Raw genomic sequence first — 26,072 nt, forward strand, 5'->3', positions numbered from 1 at the left:
ATCAGTTCTCTGTTCCACCCCACTGTGTTATGGCTATGAAAGTTAACCCTTTCCAAGATTTCACCCATTTCTACATCATCTCATACCAATTTAGGGAACAGTGGCATCTTGTGGCTATAGGCAGTACTGCAGCCATATAAAGGGAACATACCAACAATAACACTATTTTATATAACTCATCACACTACTATAAAACTCTATACCATATATTCTACATCTCTCATTGTACACTAGAACCATTGATGTCTTCATAGGAGTACACAAACGTAGGGACTAGAATAGAATAGATGTAGGCCTGAAAAGGACTTTTGGTTTTATGTTGCGGCAGCAAGGACTGTAAGGCAAAAATCCCTGCCTAGATGTCTATTATGCTAAACCAACCCTCCTGCAGCAACTCTTCCTACACTAAATGCAGCTAAGAGTAGTATTATTAGAGAATAGAATAGATTATTTTACTTTGCAGCAAGAATTGTAAGGAAATAATCCATGCCTAGTTGCCTATAATGGTCAATCCCTTCTCCAGAAGCTCTCCCTACAATAAATGCAGCTAAGAGTAGTATTACTAGAGAATAGAATAAATTAGACTAAGCCCTGAAAAGGACTTTTGGTTTTACATTGTAGCAGCAAGGACTGTAAGCCAATAATCCCTGCCTAGATGCCTCTAATACACTATCCCTTCTCCAGCAGCTTGCCCTACACTAAATGTTTTATTAGAGAATAGATTTTATACATTGCAGCAGCAAGGACTGTAAGGAAATTATGCCTGCCTAGATGCCTATAATACACTATCCCTTCTCCAGCATGTCTCCCTACACTAAATGCAGCAAAGAGTTATTATTTTGGAGAAATGTTTTTTATATTGCAGCAACAAGGCAATAATTGCGGTAATACACAATCCTTTCTCCAGCAGCTCTCCCTACACTGTTTCCAGGGTAAAGTGAGCTGAGTGGCGCAGAAGTGAAACTTAAGCCTGCTTTACACGAGTCGATCTCTCGTGCGATAGCACGAGTGATCGTACCCACGCCGTCGTTTTGGTGTCACGGGCAAATCGCTGCCCGTGGTGCACAAATTCGTTTAACCCCCCCGTCACACGCACTTACCTTCTGGATGACCTTGCTGTGGGAGACGAACATCCACTTCCTGAAGTGGGGGGGATGTTCAGCGTCACAGCGTCGTCACGCGGCAGCCGGCCAATAGAACTGGAGGGGCGGAGATGAGCGGGATGTAAACTTCCCGCCCACCTCCTTCCTTGCACATAGCCGGCGGATGCCACGGGACGGAGGTAAACTGCAGTTCATCGTTCCCGGGGTGTCACACGGAGCGGCGTGTGCTACCCCGGGAACGATGAGCAACTGGCGCCATTTTAATTAAACGAGATTATGAAACCGAGCGACGAGTACACGACTCACGATTTGTGAGTGATACTGCGTCGCTCGGAGGTGTCACACAGCCCGACGTCGCAAGCGATGCTGGATGTGCGTCACATAAACCATGACCCCTGACGATCTATCGCACGATAGATCATCTCGTGTAAAGCACCCTTTACACTAGCGAGCAAAATTTAGCAAGGTTTGGAACATTTGACTTTCAGGCTGCATATGTTGCTATCTGGTACATCTTTCAATGTGAGACTACCTTAATTTTATAGACAATCATTTTGGCTATCTTATACATAAATTTGCCTTGCAACTATTTAGCAAATTATTAGTTATGCAGATTCTTATTATGTCACTGTATTGTTACTGTTTTGCTATTAAAAATCTAACTTTACATTTTTAGTATTTTGTTAGTATTCTGTAAAGGGGGCTTTACACGCAGCGACATCGCTAGCGATGTCGCTCGTGAAAGCACCCGCCCCATCGTTTGTGAGTCACGGGCAAATTGCTGCCCTTGGCGCACAATATTGCTAGTACCCCTTACACATACTTACCTACCTTCTTAGTGACGTCGCTGTGGCCGGCGAACAGCCTCTTTTCTAAGGGGGCGGTTCATGCGGCGTCACAGCAACGTCACATGGCAGGTGTCCAATTGAAGTGGAGGGGCAGAAAGCAGCCGTATGGATATCACGCCCAACTCGTTCCCGGAGGACGCAGGTACGGTGTTGTTCGTCGTTCCTGGGGTGTCACACGTAGCGATGTGTGCTGCCTCAGGAACGACGAACAACCTGCGTCCTGCACGAGCAACGACATTTGGAAAATGGACGACGTGTCAACAATCAACGATTTGGTCAGTATTTTACATCATTAGCGGTTGCTCATACATGTCACATGCAATGACGTTGCTAACGAGGTCGGATGTGCGTCACGAATTCCGTGACCCCAGCGATATCTCATTAGCAATGTTGTTGCGTGTAACGGGGCCTTATGTCCAGATTTGGCTTTCAACATTGCCTGAATCTTTCTGGAAATGCTCTGGATCAGATTCAAGCATGTCTCAACTGAATTCTAATCCCAGGTCTCTTTTACACATTCCCAGTGTTGGTGCATACTGGTTGACTCACTTGGCATGTATACAGCCTATTTTTCAACTCTACCAAAAAATGTTCAATTGGATTGAGGTCTGGAGACTGTGAAGACCAATCCAGCACCTCTATTTCATTGCTTTTGCCAATCATGAGGTTTGCTTCTGGTTGCTGACCTGCTGGAACACTATACTGTCTTTTTCATACCCATAGAACTCGAGTGTACAACGTAACATTCAGCTGATGTAGGCGCTGGGCTCAGCGGGCCGCCTCCACCCCCAGGCATGGTGGTGCTCACAACCTCTGCAAATGCAATCGTAACCTCCCCGGATTTATCCCATACAGCACTGAATTCATTTTACCAGTGCCTGTCACATGACTCTGATGCTGGTTAGTGACGAGTCGCTAGTGCTGCATTCGTGGTTGCCTATGTGCCTTGCCCATTGTTGGTTTCTAACAGTTAGTTGCACTGATGTGTTTCATTAACCACCAATGCCATAACCATATGAGACATCCCAAAGAGGGCCATGACAATGCAATTGGTCATGGGCAATGATATACCAAGATGCAAGAGCAAACAATCCTGCACATGCTACAGATATTGACAGAACAGAGACCAGAGTTAAGGGTGTTTCTCTGGACCTGTTAAAAATAATACTGGGGCAATGCTCTAACTAGGTCCCTCCGAAGCGAGTGAACGCCCAGCATATGGTGCAACACAGAGGGAAAACCAGGGAGATGTAACGGAAGGCTCTAGGGAGAGGGGTCCCCACCTCACACTCACCTGTAACTGATCCCCACACTCCCTAACATCTCTAAATGGTCCTTCCACCCTGTGTGCTGTCACATGCCTAGGCCCTCTCTAACCCCAAACTTACTCTGATTAAGGTGTTGGACAGCGGGACACTAATCCCATTACTACAATAATAAACAACATAAGTAAAGTAAGACACAATAAAAAGTAATCCTTGGTTTCTGCAGCAGAAATCTTTGCAGCAGCAACTGAAAAGACACTACAGCTATGCAAAGACAAGCTCCTTCAATGTGGTTAGTGTCGCACCCCAGGGCTATGGGGTACTCGGTCCCGGGCCTGGTTTCACTGGGAAATGTCACGGGTGTAATGGCCGGTGCCCGTTCTGTGACCATAAGGGGTCACTTTTAAAAAGGGGTTATTTGCAGGGCTATTATTTTATAATACAGTTTTTGTCGTGACGCCACTTGCGAGTTGCAGCTATATGGATGGAGCCGCCGCTGCACAGTCTCTCACTGCTGGGGCTGATGTTAATGGCAGCATGGATCTTGCGGCCCTCCGCAAGTAGGGCTAGGCCCCAGGGGACAAATGATGGTATTTGATGTTTAAGTCCATTAACAGTATCAGGAAGCAGAAAGAAGGTAGACCGCACAAGGTATTGCAGTGTAACTGGTTCTTTACTCACGATGGTGTTGCTTGCAACCCAATGGAGGCTGGTCCTCACCACTGGTCCCCATAGTTCGAGTGCCGGTGTGGTGACCTGGTGGCTTCTTTCCACTGCATCTTTCTCTGGTTGGTGGGTCCCCGTGGCATGGAGCATCTGGGGGTCACCTCCTGGTAGTCTTCCAGTCTTAATCCGTACGGCAGGCCGTTTGAACCCTGTCGAGTCGGTGCTCTGTTCCGGTCCCTGGTTCTCCCGTCACTGCTGGTGCCCCAGACTTTACGGTCGGTGAGGTCCTGGATGGTCCCCTCACCGTGCAGATTTTCTCAGGTCTGCCTGGAGCGTTTTCCTGACCTAGGGCTCTGCACCCCGTCGGTGCTATGGTTTCGAGAGTACTCCACTGTACTCCTTCGGCAACCACATGCCTCTGCCTAACATGTCACTGTTGCACACTCTCGTCAGTACGGTTACGTCCGTCTCCTTTCACTTCCACTTACTGACTGTCTGACCCCTCCTCCCTGGTTGTCGCCTAGATGACTGGATTGGTTCCATCCCTAGGTAGTCATCCATTGGGTCCAACCCTAACCTGTCACCAGTCCTTGGGGAAGGGAAAAACAGGGATTATATATGTGTTTTGGTATTACCGGCACTGGTCTTCTGGGTCCCTGGGGGTAGGCCCTACATCTTTGACAGGATACACCACCGGGTACTCCCCATTGCAGCGGTGGTACTCCATCTTACCCCGCACCACGGGTGGCGTCACGAACTGTCCATACAATCCCCTGTAAATATCTCCCCTTTATTCTGAGTGGCAGCGCGACCCCCGACTCCCGGGTCCGGAGACCCCTTGAGCTACCGCGGATCCGGATCCGAGCAGCAGCGGCAGGCTGCTGACGCGGGGGCGCCACAGTAGCACGTGTCATGCAACCCGGCTTCAGAAGAAGGAGGACAAAGATGGCCGAAAGACGAGGTGCCGGCACTGGAGAACGGAGACACCCCATTTGAGCCATCTGCACCGTAGCAACCATTTAGGTAAGTATTATAAAGTGACTTTTACGTTCTATACAGCGGCCTGGGCTCTTATGTACTGCATGTTAGAATGGTGGTGACCGCAGCTCATGATCGCCAAATCTGGTGACAGGTTCCCTTTAAGATGAGCCTTTCCAATATTCATCCCTAATTGTCAATCTTGGATAAGACCCTATTTTGCAGGGTTTTTTTCCTCCAGCAAACTACATAACCTTACCATCAAAAGATAAAAACCTAGATGAAGCCACAATACATTAAATTGAATCTCCGTTATTTACATCTATTGTACAGTAGACTGGGTAGACAATGGCGATACGTTCATTTTGGGAGTAGCCAGCAAGCAAATATCGCGTGTGCTATGAATGGCACCTCATCTGAGACAGGAATAGAAGCGAGCTGGTGGGGTCACAAGATGAGGATCTGAATTTAGTCCGGGGTAAGCAATTTTAACAAGGTGTAAAATTCAAGTTGCTTAGGGATGCATCGTGAGATGTTTTTAAAACAAAGAAGACCATTGTACTCCAGACCCAGAACATTTCTACCAGGGACCTCCAACAAATTCTTCTCTGTATTAACATATAATATTAGATAACATAATGTTTAGCATTTATAAAGCCATGATGTTTGAAAGAAATTCCCCTGGTGCTTCATTATAGATAAAAAGCTTGAAGTTTCTATTAAACGTGAGCACTAAGTTATTTCGGAACCTCAGACTGGCCTTGTCCAAGGTTCACTGTTTATTGACTGCTGTATATTTGAGTTGAGCGCTCCACATTGGCACGATTCTGAGTGATACAAGAGTAAAGCAGCTACATGATCATGAAGCTGTGTTGCAATGTAACATTTAAGCCAAAATTTCCTCACATCAAAGACCCCATGCCCTCAAGTTCATCAAAGTGACAGCCGGGGTAGGCAGCTATCTGCAAATCTCAGACATTAGTAGAGCTAGACATTCTCACAAAAAAGAAGTAAAGTCTTGATCCAAAATGTGGATCCTTCTCTTGTCCGTATGTTTCTCCATCTTCTCTTTGGAAGAAGCATCAGCTTCAGAACCGTGAGTAGATTAATATATCTTTATTCAGCTCCTTTATTGAAAAAATTGTAGATTAGTTTGTATAGTGGTATGTCGTGTAGGTGTCCGCCGGGTTCTCCAGTTTCCTCCTACGCGACAAAGACATAGTGATAGGGAATATACTGTGTTTCCCCAAAAATTTGACAGGGTCTTATATTATTTTTTTTCCAAAAGATGCGCTAGGGCTTATTTCCAGGGGATGTTTTATATTTTCCCATGAAAAACAATCCACATTTATTCTTGAACAAAAAAAAATCAACATTTATTCAAATCTAATCTTGTCATCACATTCTGGAATATCAACATTTTGTGTTAAGGCCACTTTACACACACAGAAAAATCTTTGTCAGATCTGTGGTTGCAGTGAAATCATGGACATATTGTTCCATTTGTACACAGCCACAAACCTGGCACTGATTGTCCACAATTTCACTGCAACCACAGATCTGCCGCAGATTTATCTGTGTGTGTAAAGTGGCCTTTACTCCTATTACTGGTTCAGATGCACATTTTCTTATCTGATCTGCTTTTCCCGTGGTGCAGAACCCGTCCTATAGTGGTGGGTACAGACCATATTTACAAAGGGTTAAATTACCTGCTTAAATGTATTATTCACTATTCTCTCTGTTTTGTTTGCCACCAAAAGAAGCAGACACCCACTAAAAGAATCGAACTTATCAGAGCCCAAACAATGAGAGTTGGCAAGTGAATGGTCTCTCACATACAAATTTGCATTGCTGTCCACTTCCCCTGCTGACTGGAAGCAGTATTGCGCAGAGAGATACTGGACTCAATCTGTTTGTGAGAGCTGCAATGCAATGAGGTCAGAATGGAGAGGGACCTGACAGCGACACATTTCTGTGTGAGAGCCCATCCACTATTAGCATATGCCAGCTGTGGTTATTTGAAACCTTGTAACTGAGAATGGGTTTTTTTGGGGGGTGTGTTTGGGGGGGGAGTGTCTGCTTTCTTTAAGGCCGATTTCAGACATCCGTGTTTAATCAGGCACAAGCCACATGCATGGTTATGATCATAGGTGTGACACACATGTGACATCTGTGTTTGCATACGTGTGACACATACCGAAGAAAACATGTTTATTTGGAATAAAAACATTTTCTTTATACACCTGTATCCAATGTTTTTTTCAGCTCTGCTGTCTCCTGCTTCTGACCGCCGTTCATTATATTCATTGATTATGCACTGCACTGAGGAACTGGAAGCAGGAGCATCGCGGTGACAGCGCTGGGTACAGTGTCAGTGACAGCATCGACGGGGACAGGTGAGTATTCAGCAAGCAGTTTCCCAATGAACTCTGATGACATCCTGATGATGACCACGGTGACTTCACGTGTTCATCAGAATTCATTGGAAACTCCAATGACCTCCTGGATTTCACTGCACGCACACGGCTTGCTGAATACTCACCTGTCCTCGCGATGCTGTCCTTGGCGGTACTGTACCTAGCGCTGTCCCCGCGATGCTTCGGCTTCCAGCTCTTCAGTACAGTGAATAATCAATGAATATAATGAGCGGAGGTCAGGACTGGGAGACAGCAGAGCCGAAGAAAGCAGCACTGGATACTGGTGAATATATCAAATCTTTTTATTGCAAAGACCCGTGCTTTTTCCAGTACATGTCATTCTGATGTCACAAATCACATCAGTGTTCGGTCCATGTGACACCTGTGCTGCCGGAGAAAAAATGGACATGTCTCCGTGTGAGCGTCGGGGTCACACGGTCCGTGTGAAAACACGGCCGTGTAAGTAACAGCATAGAATAACATGGGTACGTGTAGCATCTGTGTTAAAACCGGATGTCACACGTACCTGAAACATGGACGTCTGAAACCGGCCTTAGGGATGTTTAGGGATGTCTACTTTCTTTGATGAATGGTTCTAGTGTATTTTTTTTACTTTTTAGCTGCTTTTTTTCATTTATTTTCTCCTTTTAAACAATAATTCACTTCAGTGTTCAGATCAAAGAAACAAATATAACCTAAACTTTAGCAAATGTTAGCTCTTTATAATAACCAATGAAAAGTGCTCCAATTGGGAAGCTACATTGGTTGTACGATGAATTCATAGAAGTATTGCTCTATGCAGAAACAGATGAAGCTACCATCACTCCATGCTCTTGGTAGACGAGCATTTTACCAACATGACAATGATTCAAAATACACATATGTTACATTTCTGAAAACAACAAGAAGAAAGTGATTCAGTGGCCAAGAGTCTCCTCATCTGAACTCGATTGAACACCAATGGGGAATTCTGAAGAGACAAGTTGAGCATCAATCTCCGAACAGCATGAAGGCTCTAAAAGAGGATGTTCTTGAAGAATAGAAAAAGATAGATGTTGCGATATGTTCCTCATTTGTTCGTTCCATGCCTAGAAGGTTTGCTACTGTCCTTAAAAATTATAGCGGTCATACAAAATTTTAGATATAGAAGTTTTTGATGTGGGGTGCAGTTATTTTTGAATTAACTAATTTTGCTATGAAAATTACATTATTATTAATCTTACTTTCATGTTATTGGTGAAAAATATGTTCTATGAAACCTAGCCTTGTCAACATTTTGGAAACTATTCTGTGAGATAGTGATTAAAATCCTACTTTTCAAAGGTGTCGAACTCATTTATGCTGAGAACTAATATATATACACTGCTCAAAAAAATAAAGTTAACACATAAACAACACAATGGTATTTTAGTGTTCCCTTTATTTTTTTTGAGTATATATATATATATATATATATATATATATATATGTATATATATATATATATATAAAACCATATTATGCCTACAAATGATCAAATTAAATAAATCAATCAAGCTACCCATTAGTTATAATTATCAAGTCTGAGCTATAATGAGCATTGAATTTACAGATGTTTGATCTCTTTCTAGGTACTATGCAATCACAGTATCGGCTCAGATGTTCTACCCATCAGAGGAGAGAGCATGCATTACTATCCTGAAGTTGAAGGGGGAGCTTAAACTTAAAATGGAATTAATGAGAGAACAGAAAAGCGTTTTGGTGACAGAGGACACAATCAACACCCCAACATATTTTCACTGTTATTCTTTTGAGGTTAGTGGAATTCTTTTCTAGATAAAAATTCATGACTTAAAGATAAATTATTGTGTTCTACTCATCCACAAAATGGAGAAGGCCATGTTCCTTGGTGCTGGCTGACAACAAGAATGGAGAAGGCCATGTGCCCTGGTGCTTGCTGCCAACCAACAAAAATGGAGAAGGCCAAGTTCCCTGGTGCTGGCTGCTAACAAAAATAGAGAAGGCCATGTGCCCTGGTGCTGGCTGCCAACCAACAAAAATGGAGAAGGCCAAGTGCCCTGGTGCTGGCTGCCAACAAAAATTGAGAAGGCCAAGTGCCCTAGTGCTGGCTGCCAACCCCTTTCCATGCCTAGACCTATAGACCTCTCAAGACCCTCCTTCTTTCCCACATACTTAATCCTTCCCTTCCTCCTCCGAACACTCCTACACTTTGGGCCACAATTAATGCATGGAAATATTTGTTGAAACAATCTCCCAAAATTAGTAAATTCTCTCAAATAAAGAATTTTTCGCTCCATTTTTTAGCACTGTTGGCTAATATAGAACTTCCCAAAGCTTGGCATTCCCTGAACTTAAAAAAGGTTTCTCATATACATGACGGCAATGATTTCATTTCCTTTCTTGATATCAAAATCAAGCATAAAATTCCGGTATAGACTTCAAAACCTTAATGTCTTTAAGAGATCCTCGTAGGAAACCTTTGGCTAACAAGCACCCGCTTCATGAATTGGTTGATTCTCTCTTTTGCAAACTGGATAATGCCCTGAGTTGGAGCACAAAAAATATTTATCATCACCTTTTAGGCGATTTGACCTTTAATAAGCTGAAATACATGATGGAGTGGGAAAAAGGTCTTGGGATGGCGTTTTCAGAGGAAGATTGGTTTCACTCTCTTAAAGCAACTAACTCTTCTTCCTTGTGTGCTTCTCTTCTGGAAACTCATTTCAAGATAACTTCTCGCTGGTACTACACTCCAACTAGGTTGCATAAATATAATCTTTCCCGGTCCCCATTATGTTGGAGAAATTGTAAAGGCATTGGGAGTCTGTTACATATCTTCTGGGAATGCCCAGTGTTGAAGCCTCTCTGGGAAAAAAATATAAAATCTAATCAATAGAGTTACTCATTTAGATATTGTATTGGCACCCCAGTTAGCTGTCCTTTCTCTTGATGTGGATTCATTATGCCCTTCCTATAAATTTTTAATCATCCACATTCTCCTGACAAAATCATTAATTGCCTCTCATTGGAAAAACCCTCTCCCCCCGATATAACCCAAGTAACAAACTCAATTAAACAACATAATGAATTTGAGAGAAGATACACCACTTTAAATAATTGCTTTCCTAAATACCATAAAAAGTGGAACCTCTGGAATGAGTACCTCCAGAGTATTGCGTAACTTATTTGTCTTATCGGCATGGATAATTAACTTTTTTTGGTTTTAAATACGTGTCCATCATATGAAATTGTGTATCGCATACCTTCTTGCTTACTATTCCCATGATTTAATTATATATTGTGGTAATTTACTTTATGGGTTTTTGTAACTCAACATAGTTATTTAAAGGCCCCTTTACACACTGAGACTTTCTAGCGATCCCACCAGCGATCCCAACCTGGCCGGGATTGCTACAAAGTCTCTGGTGAGCTGTCAAGCAGGCAAACCAGGCCAACGACGCAACAGCGATCCGGACCTGCAGAACGACCTAGCTAGTCTTTGGGGACGTTGTAAAGCAGCTTTTTGAAAGGGAAGACGCTAACAAAGTCGCTGTAAAGTCCTTTTACACACTGAGACTTTGCTGCACAGCGGGAAACAAAGGACCAAAGAATGGTCCTGAACGATTTGTAGCGATCAGCAACTTCACAGCAGGGGCCAGGTCGCTGATGTGTTTCACACACTGCAATGTCGCTGGGGAGGTCGCTATTGCGTCACAAAACCGGTGACGTTACAGCAATGTCGTTTGCGATGTTGCAGTGTGTAAAGCCACCTTAAGGTTAGTGACGAAATGTAGAACTGGTGGAAGAAGGTTGAACTAGATGGACCTAGGTCTTTTTTCAACCTTAGTAACTATGTAACTATGTTATATAAAGGTTAGTTTGTGCACTATTGTATTGTTAGATTTTTTTGGGTTTTTTTTTTTGTTTTCTTTTATATAGTTCTCCTATGTCCCTCTTTCCTTCTTCACTCCTTCCCCCTTCTCCTTAACCCAACGAATGAAAGTATTTGATCTCCAACTTCCCATTTCCTTTCACTCTCCTCCCTTCCTTATGATCTATGTATTTATTATATTAAGTTTGTTGTTAATCTGTAATTTATGTGCATTATTTAAATAATTTCTATGATATTACTTTTCCCCCTATTAATTGTTAAACCCTTTAATAAAAATATTTTAACACTGGTGCTGGCTGCCAACAAAAATGGAGAAGGCCATGTGCCCTGGGGCTGGCTGCCAAAAAAATGGAGATGGCCATGTGCCGTAGTGCTGGCTGCCAACAAAAATAGACACGGCCATTTGCCCTAGTGCTGGCTGCCAACAAAAATAGACACGGCCATTTGCCCTAGTGCTGGCTGCCAACAAAAATGGAGACGCACATGTGCCCTGAGGCTGGCTGCCAACAAAAAGGGAGATGGCCATGTGCCCTGGTGCTGGCTGCCAAAAAATGGAGACGGCAATGTGCCCTTGTGCTGGCTGCCAACAAAATTGGAGATGGCCCTGTGCCCTAATGCTGGCTGCCAACAAAAATAGACACGGCCATTGGCCCTAGTGCTGGCTGCCAACAAAAATGGAGACGCACATGTGCCCTGGTGCTGGCTGCCAACAAAAATGGAGATGCACATGTGCCCTGGTGCTGGCTGCCAACAAAAATGGAGATGGCCATGTGCCCTAGTGCTAGGTGCCAACAAAAATGGAGACGGCCATGTGCCCTGGTGTTGGCTGCCAAGATGTCTAAACTACTGTAATAAGCCTTTGCTTTAGTCTCTTTGTGATAGTCACTATATTCAGGCATAGGGCTAAAGCCATGAACTGAACATATCATTAAAAATTTGTAAAATTGTGTATGAATTTCAATAAAAGTTCATTTTTCCTCAGCTTCCAACTGTGTTGGATGAGAATGAAGTCTGGTTCTTTCATGTTTTTGCTCATGGAGACAACATAAACATTGACCAGACCAAGAAGATCATGCTCATTAAAGCAGATCATATGACTTTTATCCAGACTGATAAACCCAACTATAAGCCTGGACAGACAGGTAGATATCTAGAGACACTTTTTTATATCTATTGGATGTCATAAAAAAAGTTGGATCCATAACTGGTTTTTGACATCATATATTTATCATTCCAGTGAGTTTCCGTATCGTAACCTTGGACAGGAATTATCATGCTAAAAATGACAAGGTGAGATGCTTTCATGCTCTTTATGTTACCTTTGTGGATAACTAAACAAATGTGAGGGTTTTTGTACATGGTCTTACGCCTTAGATCAGTGTTCCCTCAAGAGCCACCAACATTTCACACTTTTAGGAATTCCGAAGTATAAATCCATTACCTGTCCAATACATGGAAACATATGTTGGTGGCTCTTGAGCACTAACGTTGGGGAACACTGTGTTTTGTGCCGTAAAGTATTCACATTGATAATTTAAAAGTAATTTATAGAATTAAACTATTGTATGTAAAACTGCAATGAAAAGTGATAAAATCCTAACTAACTAGAGAACGAGGATTTGTAATGCATAGTAGGAATGGATTGGTGGCCACTCTATTCATGGATAGGTGATAACTTCCCAGATTGGGATAGCCCTTGTAAATATTATGTATTTAGGAAATTTCTAAAAACAGAGTTTTTGTAAATCAGGCATATCGAAAAAGTAATTTATCCACTGATGACAAATGTACCGCCCTGGGGCTCGGCTGCCGCCGCCGAGCCGCTCGGGTCCGTGCTCGGATGTGTGTCGGTGGCTCGAGCGTCCCCGGACCTGGGGGGGTCACATCACTCTGTAAAGAGGTGGTTGTTTGTTTTTGGTGATCGGGTGGGTGCGCAGCCGGGGTCGCTATGGAGATTGTTCGTGATGCCACCCACGGGTCGTGGTGATAGTTGGCACCACCGCTGCTGATGATTGTCGGGGCTCCCAGGTGGCGGTGTTGTGGCGCAGCTAGGTGTTGACCTCTCTGTGGGTAGGGGGTGTGAGTCCCGGGCCCGCTGGGGTGATGATGGTGGAGCTGTCAGAGGGGTGCAGGGCAGGGCGGCGTAGCGCGGCGCTGTGCCTGAGGGCACTGGTGTACTCACAGTTAAACCACACAGTGTCACCTGTAAACTAGAAACTGCCGGTGTCCGCAGCCTTCGGTGCGGAGGGTGTTTGGGTCCCACACACAGTACAGCAGGATCCTGTTCTTGCCCTGCAGCCAGATGCTTCTTTCTCCTTCCTCAGTCGGGAACGGGGAGCCCACTCCCCTGCAGTGATCCGGGTCTTCCCTTGGTACCGGCGGGCCACTACCCTGCCCCGGTTACCTCGGGCCCCTTCCTCACACTTCCCTTCCTTATAGCAGCCAGGAGCTATCCTTTCCTGGTCTACTCTCTTTACTTTCCTCACTCACTCTGCTCTAGCCCCTCCCCTGCTGCTCAGTTTAGCTCTTACACTGGGGGGGTGTGTCTGTCCTGCTGCACTGGTGTGGGATCAGGTTACCAGGGAGGAGAATGGCCTGCACTTTGCTGGATTTCTGCAGGCTGTGTGACACCCTGGTTTTGCCAGGGTGTCACAACAAAGAACATTAACTTCTAGTCCGGACACCATGTTTGATTTTTAAGATCCATCTAATGGGCATATTAGAATGTAGTGCAATAGAAATAAATAGAATAGAAGAAAAGATAAAAAATCAGGAATGAGTTTTATGTTTTGGATAGGACTGTTCTTTAAAATGAGATGAAAATGTTGATAGAATTAAACTAACGAGTTGAAAAGTGGTCTATTGCCTATTTCTTGCATCCTGGTGGTTCATGGGGTTAGTCATGAAGTCTTACAACATGACTTCTGACTTTGGTTCCTACTAGAGAAACCTTGGCTAAAGCGGGCTTTACACGCTGCGACATCGCTAATGCGGAGTCGTTGGGGTCACGGATTTTGTGACGCACATCCGGCCGCATTAGCGATGCCGTTGCGTGTGACACCGATAAGCGATTTTGCATCGTTGCAAAATCGCTAATCGGCGACACGGGGGTCCATTCTCAATTATCGTTACTGCAGCAGTAACGAAGTTGTTCCTCGTTCCTGCGGCAGCACACATCACTGCGTGTGACGCCGCAGGAGCGAGGAAGCTCTCCCTACCTGCCTCCCGGCCGCTATGAGGAAGGAAGGAGGTGGGCGGGATGTTACGTCCCGCTCATCTCCGCCCCTCCGCTGCTATTGGGCGGCGGTTCAGTGACGCTTCAGTGACGTCGCTGTGACGCCGCACGGACCGCCCCCTTAGAAAGGAGGCGGTTCGCCGGTCACAGCGACGTCGCCGGACAGGTAAGTATGTGTGACGGCTCTGGGCGATGTTGTGCGGCACAGGCAGCGATTTGCCCGTGTCGCGCAACAGATGGGACCGATATCGGGACCGATATCGCAATGTGTAAAGTAGCCTTTAGAAGCGCAATGTTCTCCCAATCTTTGCAAGGCATTCCCAAAGGAGCTAGAGTTCCTTCTTACACCTTAATATTTATTCATCATTTAAGTGGCTTCATATAAAACCAGCTCTTCTAACAATGTAATCATTTTATTTTACAGTATCCACTGGTGGAATTGAAGGTAAGTATTAACATCTCCCGATGCATGTACAGATAAACAGATAAAGTAGTTTACCGACAATTTTGGAAAGGTGCTCACACCCATTTGGGGGGCTTTGTATGAAATTATGTCCAATTTTTTCTTAGTTTTTTTGTGTTTTTCCAATATACACAAATGAAATAAACATGCATAAGACATATGTAATTGTAATTGTAATCATTTTCTGAGAGAAATACCTCAAATTCTGGAACAATTTTAAGAGTGCTAACACCTATCGGTCATGACTGTACATAAAACCTTAAGGTGATATAAATCCAAGTGAACTCAGCAATAGGAATTGAATTCAAGTTAAGACAATTGTTGTGCCATAACTAAGAAGTCCAAGACACCAAGGTCAGTTTTACGGCACATCTAAATCAGATAGATTGGATTAAGGCTAGTTTCACACTTGCGTTGTTTTCCTTCAGTCGCAATCCGCCGTTTTGGAAAATATATTTAACCTGCCTACGTGTGCAGGGAGCCCGACACTTTCCCGCTCTGCTCCGCCCCCTCCCGCACTCCACTCCACATGTACACACGCAGACACACGCACACACACAGACGCACACGCGCTCACACACACACACACCTGTCCCCAGCCATGCAGTCACCGGCACTGAGATCCTCAGCGCCTTGGCCTCGCTTGGCTCCACCCACCTCACACTCCGCCCCCCGCACAGATTCTCGGCGGCCGGGTGATCAGCTGATCGTTCAAAATAGTCTGCGGCTGGTAAAACTGTAAAGAAAAAAAAAAAAGCAGATTCCGTTGTTTTGTACGATTCGTTGTATCCGTTGTGCCACTATATGCAACACATCCGTTGCATCCATCACACAACGCAATGCAACAGATGCCGTTCAACGTAAGTGTGAAACTAGCCTAACACGTCAGATGGAGCTTACAGGACAAAGTCCTTGAAAAAAACGTTACACTTCCACATGGAAAGATTTCTTAGATTTGCTGTTTAAAAAATATACTGATGTTCTCGCATAGCTTGCCCCAAAGGTGCACCTCTAATGGTGCTTCATGCAACACTAAAGCTGTTGAAATAATAGAATCATAGAATGGTAGAGTTGGAAGGGACCTCAAGGGCCATCGGATCCAACCCCCTGCGAGTGCAGGTTTTCCTAAAACATCAGGAATCAGGATTCATCCTCATCCTAACTCAACATTTACTAACAGAAATTGATAAATGAGGAGCACATAGGCAACTATTAAAGGTAACCTGTAAGGTGCAATATGCAAACAAAACCACAAGCAGTTCTGGGTGCATATTGCGAATCCCTGCCTAACTGTCCCTGTATCTAGTAGCATAGATAAAGAGTTCTTTAGAAAAAATATTTCTAAAGATCTTTTATCATATGCTAATGAGGCCAGTGACAAGGGCATTAGTTCCCTTGGCTAGTAAGCCCCCTTAGCATGTAAGCACGCCCCTGTGGGCGTGCTAATATGCTACTTAATGCGCAGTGTCAGAAGCATGGTCAATCTCACTGCTTTCTGTTGCCACCGCACCCAAGGCTGGATTTTGGCTTAGTGTGCATGATCAGAAGTCCCGTACTTCCAGTCATGCGTACTATGAAGACGGGTGTACGCGTTCCGGCTTCAAACTTGTGTAGTGCACATGAGCGGAAGTCCAGGGATGTTCTAGTCGTGCGCACTGAGCCAAAAACCAGCAGTGGCAGCAGAGGTGAGAGCGACCATGCCTATAATGCTGCGCATCACAGGGGCGTGCTTACATGCTAAGGGGGCCGACTTGCCAAGGGAACTACCACCCTTGAGACTAGTCCCTGGCCTCATTAGCATATGATAAAAGATCTTTAGAAATACTTTTTCTAAGATCTCTTTATCTATGCTACTAGATACAGGGACAGTTAGGCAGGGATTAGAAATATGCACCCAGAACTGCCCGTGGTTCTGGGTGCATATTTCACCTAACAGGTTCCCTGTAACTAACTAGCTCTGATTATCTCTCCCCCATGGCCAGTTTCCAACATTGATTCTTCTGCTTTTGAAACCACAAGCCTATTGTGCCTTTGAGGGAAATCAAGCCAAGACTAGGAATAATAATAGTCATCATGAGACTGCTCATGTGCAATTTGCTCACATACAGTCACTTGCCAACGAGCTACTTTTCCTAATTCTCTTAATATTCAGTGCAATACTACAGTCCCTGCTTCATTTATAGAAGATGATAGGAAAGCTAGTTGACACATGACCGGAAGTATGAAAATCACATGAGTGCTCATGTGATGACTGCTGAAACCGGAAAGCAGAGCTGAATCTTGACAGTGAGTATATTATATACACTTAAGCGGGCTTCACACGCTGTGACATCGCTAACGAGATGTCGTTGGGGTCACGGAATTCATGACGCACATCCCGCATCGTTAGCGACGTCGTAGCGTGTGACAGCTACGAACGACCGTTAACGATCAAAATTACTCACCTTATCGTTGATCGTTGACACATCATTCAAATTCCAAGTATTGTTGCTGTTGCAGGACGCAGGTAGTTCGTCGTTCCTGCGGCAGCACACATCGCTATGTGTGACACCGCAGGAACGAGGAACATCACCATACCTGCGGCCGCCCGCAATGAGGGAGGAAGGAAGGAGGTGGACGGGATGTTCGGTCCGCTCATCTCCGCCCCTCCGCTTCTTTTGGGCGGCCGCTTAGTGACGCCACTGTGACACCGAACAAACCGACCCTTAGAAACCAGGCGGTTCGCTGGCCACAGCGACGTCGCTAGGCAGGTAAGTACGTGACGGATCCTAGCGATGTTGTGCGCCACAGGCAGCGATTTGCCCGTTACACACAAGGGGCGGGTGCTTGTAATTTCGCTGCATGTAAAGCGCCCTTTAGGATTGGCTATGCTACAGTGCTTAATTGTGTATTTTAAAGGGGGTTATCCAGGTTTGTGAGAAACGTCTGCAGTCATTCTAGATGACTGCAGACTTTTGAATTCTCACAGCCTGTGCAGATGACCTGATAACACTGCTAATGTCATGCTTACCTGGAAGTGATGGTGGTCAGGGCTTCAATTGTACTCACACCTGAAAGATGAGAGTACAATTAATTGCTGGGTTGTCATGTTACACATTCTCTGTACTAGCTGTCAGCTGACAGCTGACTCAGAGAATGGCCGAATCCCACCACAGGGGGGCAACAAAATTAATGCTCAGGGGGGACAGCTCGGACCTCCCCATCATGCTGCCCCATTGTGCCCCACTGCCAGGGAAAATGCCCAACTTGCCCCCACCCACAAATACAGTCATATGAAAAAGTTTGGGCACCCCTATTAATGTTAACCTTTTTTCTTTATAACTATTTGGGTTTTTGCAACAGCTATTTCAGTTTGATATATCTAATAACTGATGGACTGAGTAATATTTCTGAATTGAAATGAGGTTTATTGTAGTAACAGAAAATGTGCAATCTGCATTTAAACTAAATTTGACAGGTGCAGAAGTATGGGCACCTCAACATAAAAGTGACATTAATATTTTGTAGATCCTCCTTTTGCAAAAATAACAGCCTCTAGTCGCTTTCTGTAGCTTTTAATGAGTTCCTGGATGAAGGTATTTTTGACCATTCCTGTTTACAAAACAATTCCAGTTCAGTTAAGTTTGATGGTCACCGAGCATGGACAGCCCGCTTCAAATCATCCCATAGATGTTCTATGATATTCAGGTCTGGGGACTGGGATGGCCATTCCAGAACATTGTAATTGTTCCTCTGCATGAATGCCTGAGTAGATTTGGAGCGGTGTTTTGGATCATTGTCTTGCTGAAATATCCATCCCCTGCGTAACTTCAACTTCGTCACTGATTCTTGCACATTATTGTCAAGAATCTGCTGATACTGAGTTGAATCTACGCGACCCTCAACTTTATCAAGATTCCCGGTGCCGGCATTGGCCACACAGCCCCAAAGCACGATGGAACCTCCTCCAAATTTTACTGTGGGTAGCAAGTGCTTTTATTGGAATGCCGTGTTTTTTTACCTCCATGCATAACGCCTTTTTGTATGACCAAACAACTCAATCTTTGTTTCATCAGTCCACAGGACCTTCTTCCAAAATGTAACTGGCTTGTACAAATGTGCTTTTGCATACCTCAGGCGACTCTGTTTGTGGCGTGCTTGCAGAAACGGCTTCTTTCGCATCACTCTCCCATACAGCTTCTCCTTGTGCAAAGTGCACTGTATTGTTGAGCGATGCACAGTGACACCATCTGCAGCAAGATGATGATGCAGGTCTTTGGAGGTGGTCTGTAGATTGTCCTTGACTGTTCTCACCATTCTTCTTCTCTGCCTTTCTGATATTTTTCTTGGCCTGCCACTTCTGGGCTTAACAAGAACTGTACCTGTGTTCTTCCATTTCCTTACTATGTTCCTCACAGTGGAAACTGACAGTTTAAATCTCTGAGACAACTTTTTGTATCCTTCCCCTGAACAACTATGTTAAATAATCTTTGTTTTTAGATCATTTTAGAGTTGTTTTGCAGAGCCCATGATGCCACTCTTCATAGGAGAATCAAATGGGAGAACTACTTGCAAGTGGCCACCTTAAATACCTTTTCTCATGATTGGATACACCTGCCTATGATGTTCAAAGCTCAAGGAGGTTACAAAACCAATTTAGTGCTTCAGTAAGTCAGTAAAAAGTAGTTAGGAGTGTTCAAAATAAAAAACTGATAAGGGTGCCCATACTTATGCACCTGTCAAATTTAGTTTAAATGCAGATTGCACATTTTCTGTTACAATAAACCGCATTTCAATTCAGAAATATTACTGAGTCCATCAGTTATTAGATATATGAAACTGAAATAGCTGTTGCAAAAACCTAAATTGTTATAAAGAAAAAGGTTAACATTAATAGGGGTGCCCAAACTTTTACATATGACTGTAAGTCCCCGATTTGCTGGTCAAGAAGGTTGAATGCATCAGAACTGGTTTGACAATTTTTAATGATCTCTATATGAGGTAAGACATGATTATCAATGAGAAACCCATCAATGGGCTCATTTTACCTTTCATGTAGAACAAAACACTAACAATGCCTTCACTCCTGGCTTTATTCTATCAGAGTGATATGTGTCTGTTGTCTAACAGGATCCAAATAAGAATCGGATTGGACAGTGGTTGGATGTTTTGCCATATCAAGGAATCGCAGATTTAAGTTTTCCTTTGGCAAATGAACTACCACTAGGAGATTACGAAATAAATATACCCAATGCATACAGAACTTCTTTTACTGTATCTGAACCTGGTAAGTTTTCTTTTTTATATGTTGTACATAATTTACAATTATTGGGTTATTCTTAACATTATCCATTGGATAGGTGATACTTTACTGATCTGTGGAAGTCCAACTGCTGGAAAACTGCTTACTGTATATATTTGAGTATAAGCTGACCCGAGTATAAGCCAAGGCACCAAATTTTATCACAAAAAATAGGAAAATGTGGGATATGGTGGGAAATGTAGCAGCTACTGGTAAATTTCAAAAATAAAAATAGATACCAATAAAATGTATTGTGCCCATCCTTGTCCCCCCTTGTAGTAATGTGCCCCATCCTTGTGCCCTGTAATGTTCCCTAATCTTGTGCCCTGTAGAAATGTGCTCATCCTTTACTAATGTGTCCCATACTTGTGCCCTGTAGTAATGTGCCTATTCTTTAGTAATGTACCCCATCCTTGTGTCCTGTAGTAATGTGCCCGATCCTCGTGCCCTGTAGTAATGTGCTCCATCCTTGTGCCCTGTAGTAATGTTCCCTATCCTTGTGCCCTGTAGTAATGTGCCCCATCCTTTACTATTGTGCCCCATCCTTTCCTAATGTGCCCCATCCTTGTGACCTGTAGTAATGTGCCCCATCTTTGTGCACTGTAGTAATCTGCCAATCCTTTTTCCTTGTAGTAATGTGCCCATTCTTTAGTAATTTAACCCATCCTTGTGCCCTGTAGTAATGTTCCCAGCCTTTAGTAAGGTCCCCCATCCTTGTGTCCTGTAGTAATGTGCGCCATCATTGTGCCCTATAGTAATGTGCCCATCCTTTTTTCCTGTAGTAATGTGTCCATCCTCTAGCAATGTACCCCATCCTTGTGCCCTGTAGTAATGTGCCCAGTCTTTAGTAATGTGCCCCATCCTTGAGCCTTGTAGTAATGTGCCCATTCTTGTGCCCTGTAGTAATGTGAGCCATAATTGTGCCCTATACTAATGTGCCCATCCTTTAGTAATATCCTTCTCCTGGCTCCCTTCTTGTCCCATATTATGCCGTTGTTCACACACACAAAAAAAATAATTCTCACCTGTTAACCATTCCTGCGGTGTCTTCTTACCTGGATCTTGCGGACCACAATGATCACGGCTTGTAGACGGGGCCACCACTGCCGTCTGCTGTCAGCACTTTATTTCAGTTGAGTGCTTTGTGGCACCCCGTGTACCGGCTGCGATCATCGAGTGGTTTATGTGCCTGCAGTCAGCAAGAACCAGGTAAGAGGACACCGCTGGAACGGAGGACAGGTAAGTATAATTTTTTGTGGGACCTTCACTCAAGTATAAGCCAAGGGGGGCATTTTTAGCATAAAAAAGTGCTGAAAAACTTGGATTATACTCGAGTGTATACGGTAATCTAAATGGATCATCCCCCACACATGCATGTCTTCCCTTTATTGTCTATGGTACTGACAGAAATTGCTACGTACAGCGCTCACCTCTCTCTTGCAATAATAAAAAGAGCAGCAGAGGTGCACATGCTCGGCCACTGTTCCTTGAAACGTGGCATTTCAGAGCCTCCTGCTCAGGATTCCCACTGGCTGTTTGCAGAAGCTTGAAAATAAATTACAAAATTGTATATAGTATGTAACTGAATGGTAGTGAATGGTAGTGAATATAATAGCTATAAGGTGGAAGTAATGAGCTGCCATCCAGTAGGAGTCTTCAGTATGCTCCTCTAGTGCACTGGTGCCCAATCTGTGGCTCGGGAGCTGGCTGTGGCTCTCAAGGTCAGAAAGTTTGGGGCCCAGTGCTCTAGGGGATAAAAATCTGCCCCGGCCAGTACAGTAAAGTTATTAGAGGTCTGTTTTGTAAAATGAGGTGCATCCAGGTGATCATGTCATCACCAGAACTAATTTTCAGGATGCACTATATTCGTTAATATGGCCAATGCAGTTTTTCTTTTGTAAAGTGAAACTATTGAGCTACCCCACATTGGATTTGGCACATTGCATATACCACATGGAAAGAATTTTTTTTAGCAAGTAGGTCTACCACCATGTGACTTGCAAGTCATATCCCCTTTTGACACATTGCAAATAGTGATGAGCGATCCCGATCTGTAAATGATCAAGCAGATGCGGCCGGGAGACAGAGTCTGCAAGACACTTTGCGGGACCTGTAAGTATAATGACAATGTTTATTATCAACTATATTCTTTATTTTACAGTCCCCCCCGCCCCATCCCATAAGTTTAAAGCCCGAGATCGGTGATCGGACGCAAGATCGTGTTATCTCGATCCCGATCCCGATCTTTAAAAAACGATCGGGCAAGTCTCCTGAACCCGACCATCGGGGGGATCGCCCATCACTAATTGTAAACCTTAAAAAGAGGGTTAATGCGCTTTATAAATATTTTGTCCAGGAGGGCAAATTTACATCAGAAAATAAGCACAATTTCATCTCTCATGTCTCAATGTTTTTTTCTTTTTTATGTTTGATATTTTATAAGAATTTCATGTTGCTGATACTTTCTAACACAGGAAATTTTCTTTTCAGTTCTAAAGAGATATGCTGTTAACATAGAAGCTCCAAAATACGTATCTGTGACGGATAAGTTATTTACCGTGAACGTATGTGGAAGGTATCTGTCCTATATTCATATTATTATAGATGAAATATTCCATCAGGCAGAGCTCTACATAGAGGAGGGGGCACCACAGTAATGATCATACTGGGCACCCTATTGTGATGCTATTACTCAAGAGCTGATTTAACAGACAAGTTACTGCTAAGAAAACAGTTCCTCAGAGTAACTGTCCTATACAGGTTCAAGCCATCCATTAGCCAAGGTGATTGGACCAACCAGAGCAGAGCTCTTTATCGAAGGAGCTTGTCATGGTCTATCTCTATATTATACTCACAAGGAGATAATCCTTATCAAAAAAACAATCTCGTGGTCCCCGAGCGCATCTTAATCAATAATCCATATAAATCACTCCAGTGACCATTTCAAAACATAATTAATCTTTATTATCATGATTAAAAAAACATATACACAAAAGACAATTTAGTACATAATTAAAAAGTAGATGAGGTGTAAAACGGAGGGTCTGTCAAAATAACCACTAGTCAAGGTTATAATATGAAACCATACAGCTCCATGAAGCACACCATTGATCCTCAAGTGTATTACACATAAGGTGATTTTATTCAACTGAGCCCATCAGGGGTTAATGTATGGTGGTTTTCATAGAGCTTTTAGGTAAAAAGCATCAATCAAATAAGCAAAAGAATCACATGGATATACATTTAATTTAAACACTATTACATGCAATGCACATATCATCAGTGCATCAATCCATATAAAGCTGATATTCAACAGTTTGTTAGGGTATAATACCTGGTAAAGACAGACCCCCCACACCACTCCAACGATCGTTTCACGTAGCTTCGTCAGGGAGTGATGTGAGGGGATGTTAGGGCACTTAATATAGCTCCCACACAGCTGAAATATCAATTCAATTAAGCGCTTTGCTTACCGGACGCTGCTGACACGCGTACCATGGCGTCCCTCCCCCACCACGAGACGCAGGCGCGTCAGGAGAGGCGACACAGTCGCCCGTGATGACGCACCGGCAATCCGAGGCAGGGGGAGGAAAAGCCACGCACGCGCACAGCAGCGTCAGCACTCATAATGCTGTGCATAGAGGGAGTGAGCGCCATTTTATTGTATACTTCAGGGAATCTTCCCAAAAATGGCAGCCATTACATAAGCTTTACAAACTTTAATAGATAAGTGTTTATTATGTCAATTATAAGAAAAGAATTCATAAAGTCATGATGTGCCAGGTTATGTATAGAAGGAAGGAATAGTAAAAAACACCAATTCTTTTCATGCAACCAGAATACGCATTATATTTAGAAAAAATACATCTATATTTATATGTAAAGTAAGTTGCATCTTGTACTTTTTATTCTTTATTCACAAAGATAATAAGTGCTCCGAATCCCCCCAGTTTAAAATAAAGGAGATAGTATCGTGATGCAGCTGGAGCATCCAGAAGATAATACAATATGTGCATATAAATCAGTCCATACAATCAAAAAGTCTTATTATTTTCATAGACCATAGGCTGGGGAATCACTACAGTAATGTCAGAAATATGGAGAGACATCCAATCAGCATGACATCCACGTGGTCCAAAGGACCCTTCTATAACAATGTCGCAGAGAGGAACGGCATAAAAGTGTCATTGCCCTCTGTACATGGCATAGAAAATACAAACTCCAAAAACCAGTCAATCTCACAATTGGAGAAATTCCACAATATCGTTATTTCGAAGGGAAGGGATACCTAACCAGGATCCCGTCCCCTTGGTCATATCGACCCTACTATAACAATACTACAGAGAGGGACGGTACATAAGGGTGCCGTCGCCCTCTGTGTATGGCATAGAAAATGCAAAAAGAGTAGCTGGAGCATCCAGGAGGTAACACGGTATGTACATATAAATCAGTCCATACAATCAAAAAATCTTATTATTCTCATAGATCGTAAGTTAGGGAATCACTACGGTGATGTTGAAAACATGAAAAGACATCCAATCAGCACAATACCCGCATGGTCCAAGGGACCCTTCTATACCAATGTCACAGAGAGGGACGGCACAAGGGTGTCCTCGCCCTCTGTACATGGCATAGAAAATAACAATCCCAAACCGGCTAGTCTCACCAATCGTAGATGGAGAGATTCTGCAATATCGTTATTTCAAAAGGAAGGGACACCTGGCAAGGATCCTGTTCACATGGTCCTATAGACCCTGCTATAGCAATACTGCAGAGAGGGGTGGCACACCAGGGTGCCAACGCCCTCTGTGTATGGCATAGAAAGTACAAAAGGAGAGATATTACAAGGCAATACACAGTCACAATATGGACCCGCCATTAAGGGGGTCAGTTGACATAATTCTTGTAGGGTCAAAAACGGGGGGAATTTCTTCTAACGCAATGCTACAGAGAGAATGGCATCAAGGGTGCCAAACCCTCTTTGAATGGCATAGAAGAAAAATGTATATTTATATGCGACTTAGACCCAGTCAATAAGGGTACTCATCCCCTCAGACTTACAGGAAGTTGGAAAATCCCCATTGGTCATTTAGACCCACTGGTTTCATGCATCTTAGCAAGGTGATCCATTTACATTCCATCTGTCCCAATTTCTTGGTTACGTCACCTCTCCTATTACCCACATGTAGTTTATCAATACCCAAAAATTGGAGACGATGACCCTGACCCGGATGGCATTCCCGAAAATGTTTTGCAATAGGTTTTAATTTGGCAATCTTTTCTGTTTGGTCTGCAGTAACCGATTCTGCGGCTCTTATGTCCCTGATGTGTTCAAGAATTCGGACGCGAAATTCGCGTGTGGTCATACCTACATATAATTTTTTGCATGGGCATTGTGCCAGATAAATTACATGTGTGGTTTTACAATTTATATGTTGTAATATTTTGAATGTTCTGATGCCAGAAGCATCCGAAAAGTTTTGGGTCTTCACGACATATTTGCAAGCAGAACAGTTACCGCATTTCCAAGACCCCCATTTCGGTCCCCTAGAATCAAAAATGAATTGGGACGGTGTACCCACATGATGGCTATGTACCAAGAACTCCCGTAACGTCCTACTTTTTCTTGCTACAAAGAAAGGTTCGTTAGTCACAATATTACGTAAATTTGGATCCTGTTTTAGGATTGACCAATGTTTAGAAATTGCGTTGGTCAATTCCGGCCATCTGGAGTGATAAGTGGTGATAAAGCGCAGCTTATCCTCAGAGTGTCTTTTTGGGTGTGGAGTCAAGAGTGCCGATCTTTCCAAACTCTTTGATCGCTGATAGGCTCGATCGATGTGCTCCACTTTGTATCCTCGTTGTAGAAATCGCAGACGCAGATTTTCCGCTTGTCCTTCAAAATCTTCTTCCTTATCACAAAT

At 43.6% G+C, this 26,072-nt stretch overlaps 1 protein-coding gene across 1 annotated transcript in view; it reads left to right on the plus strand.

Moving 5' to 3' along the window:
• Positions 1–5,888: 5,888 nt before the first annotated feature.
• The window catches only part of LOC142312623 (alpha-2-macroglobulin-like protein 1), a 174,685-nt gene continuing 154,501 nt past the window's right edge, over positions 5,889–26,072 (plus strand). Inside the window, exons 1-7 of the mRNA XM_075351618.1 lie at positions 5,889–5,956; positions 8,888–9,071; positions 12,152–12,311; positions 12,407–12,459; positions 14,829–14,849; positions 19,977–20,133; positions 22,639–22,723. Of these exons, the coding sequence (XP_075207733.1) occupies positions 5,889–5,956; positions 8,888–9,071; positions 12,152–12,311; positions 12,407–12,459; positions 14,829–14,849; positions 19,977–20,133; positions 22,639–22,723 (728 nt within the window). The remainder of the gene's footprint in view (positions 5,957–8,887; positions 9,072–12,151; positions 12,312–12,406; positions 12,460–14,828; positions 14,850–19,976; positions 20,134–22,638; positions 22,724–26,072) is intronic.

This window comes from Anomaloglossus baeobatrachus, chromosome 5, assembly GCF_048569485.1.
Source record: "Anomaloglossus baeobatrachus isolate aAnoBae1 chromosome 5, aAnoBae1.hap1, whole genome shotgun sequence".
In the NCBI taxonomy this organism is placed as follows: Eukaryota; Metazoa; Chordata; class Amphibia; order Anura; family Aromobatidae; genus Anomaloglossus; species Anomaloglossus baeobatrachus.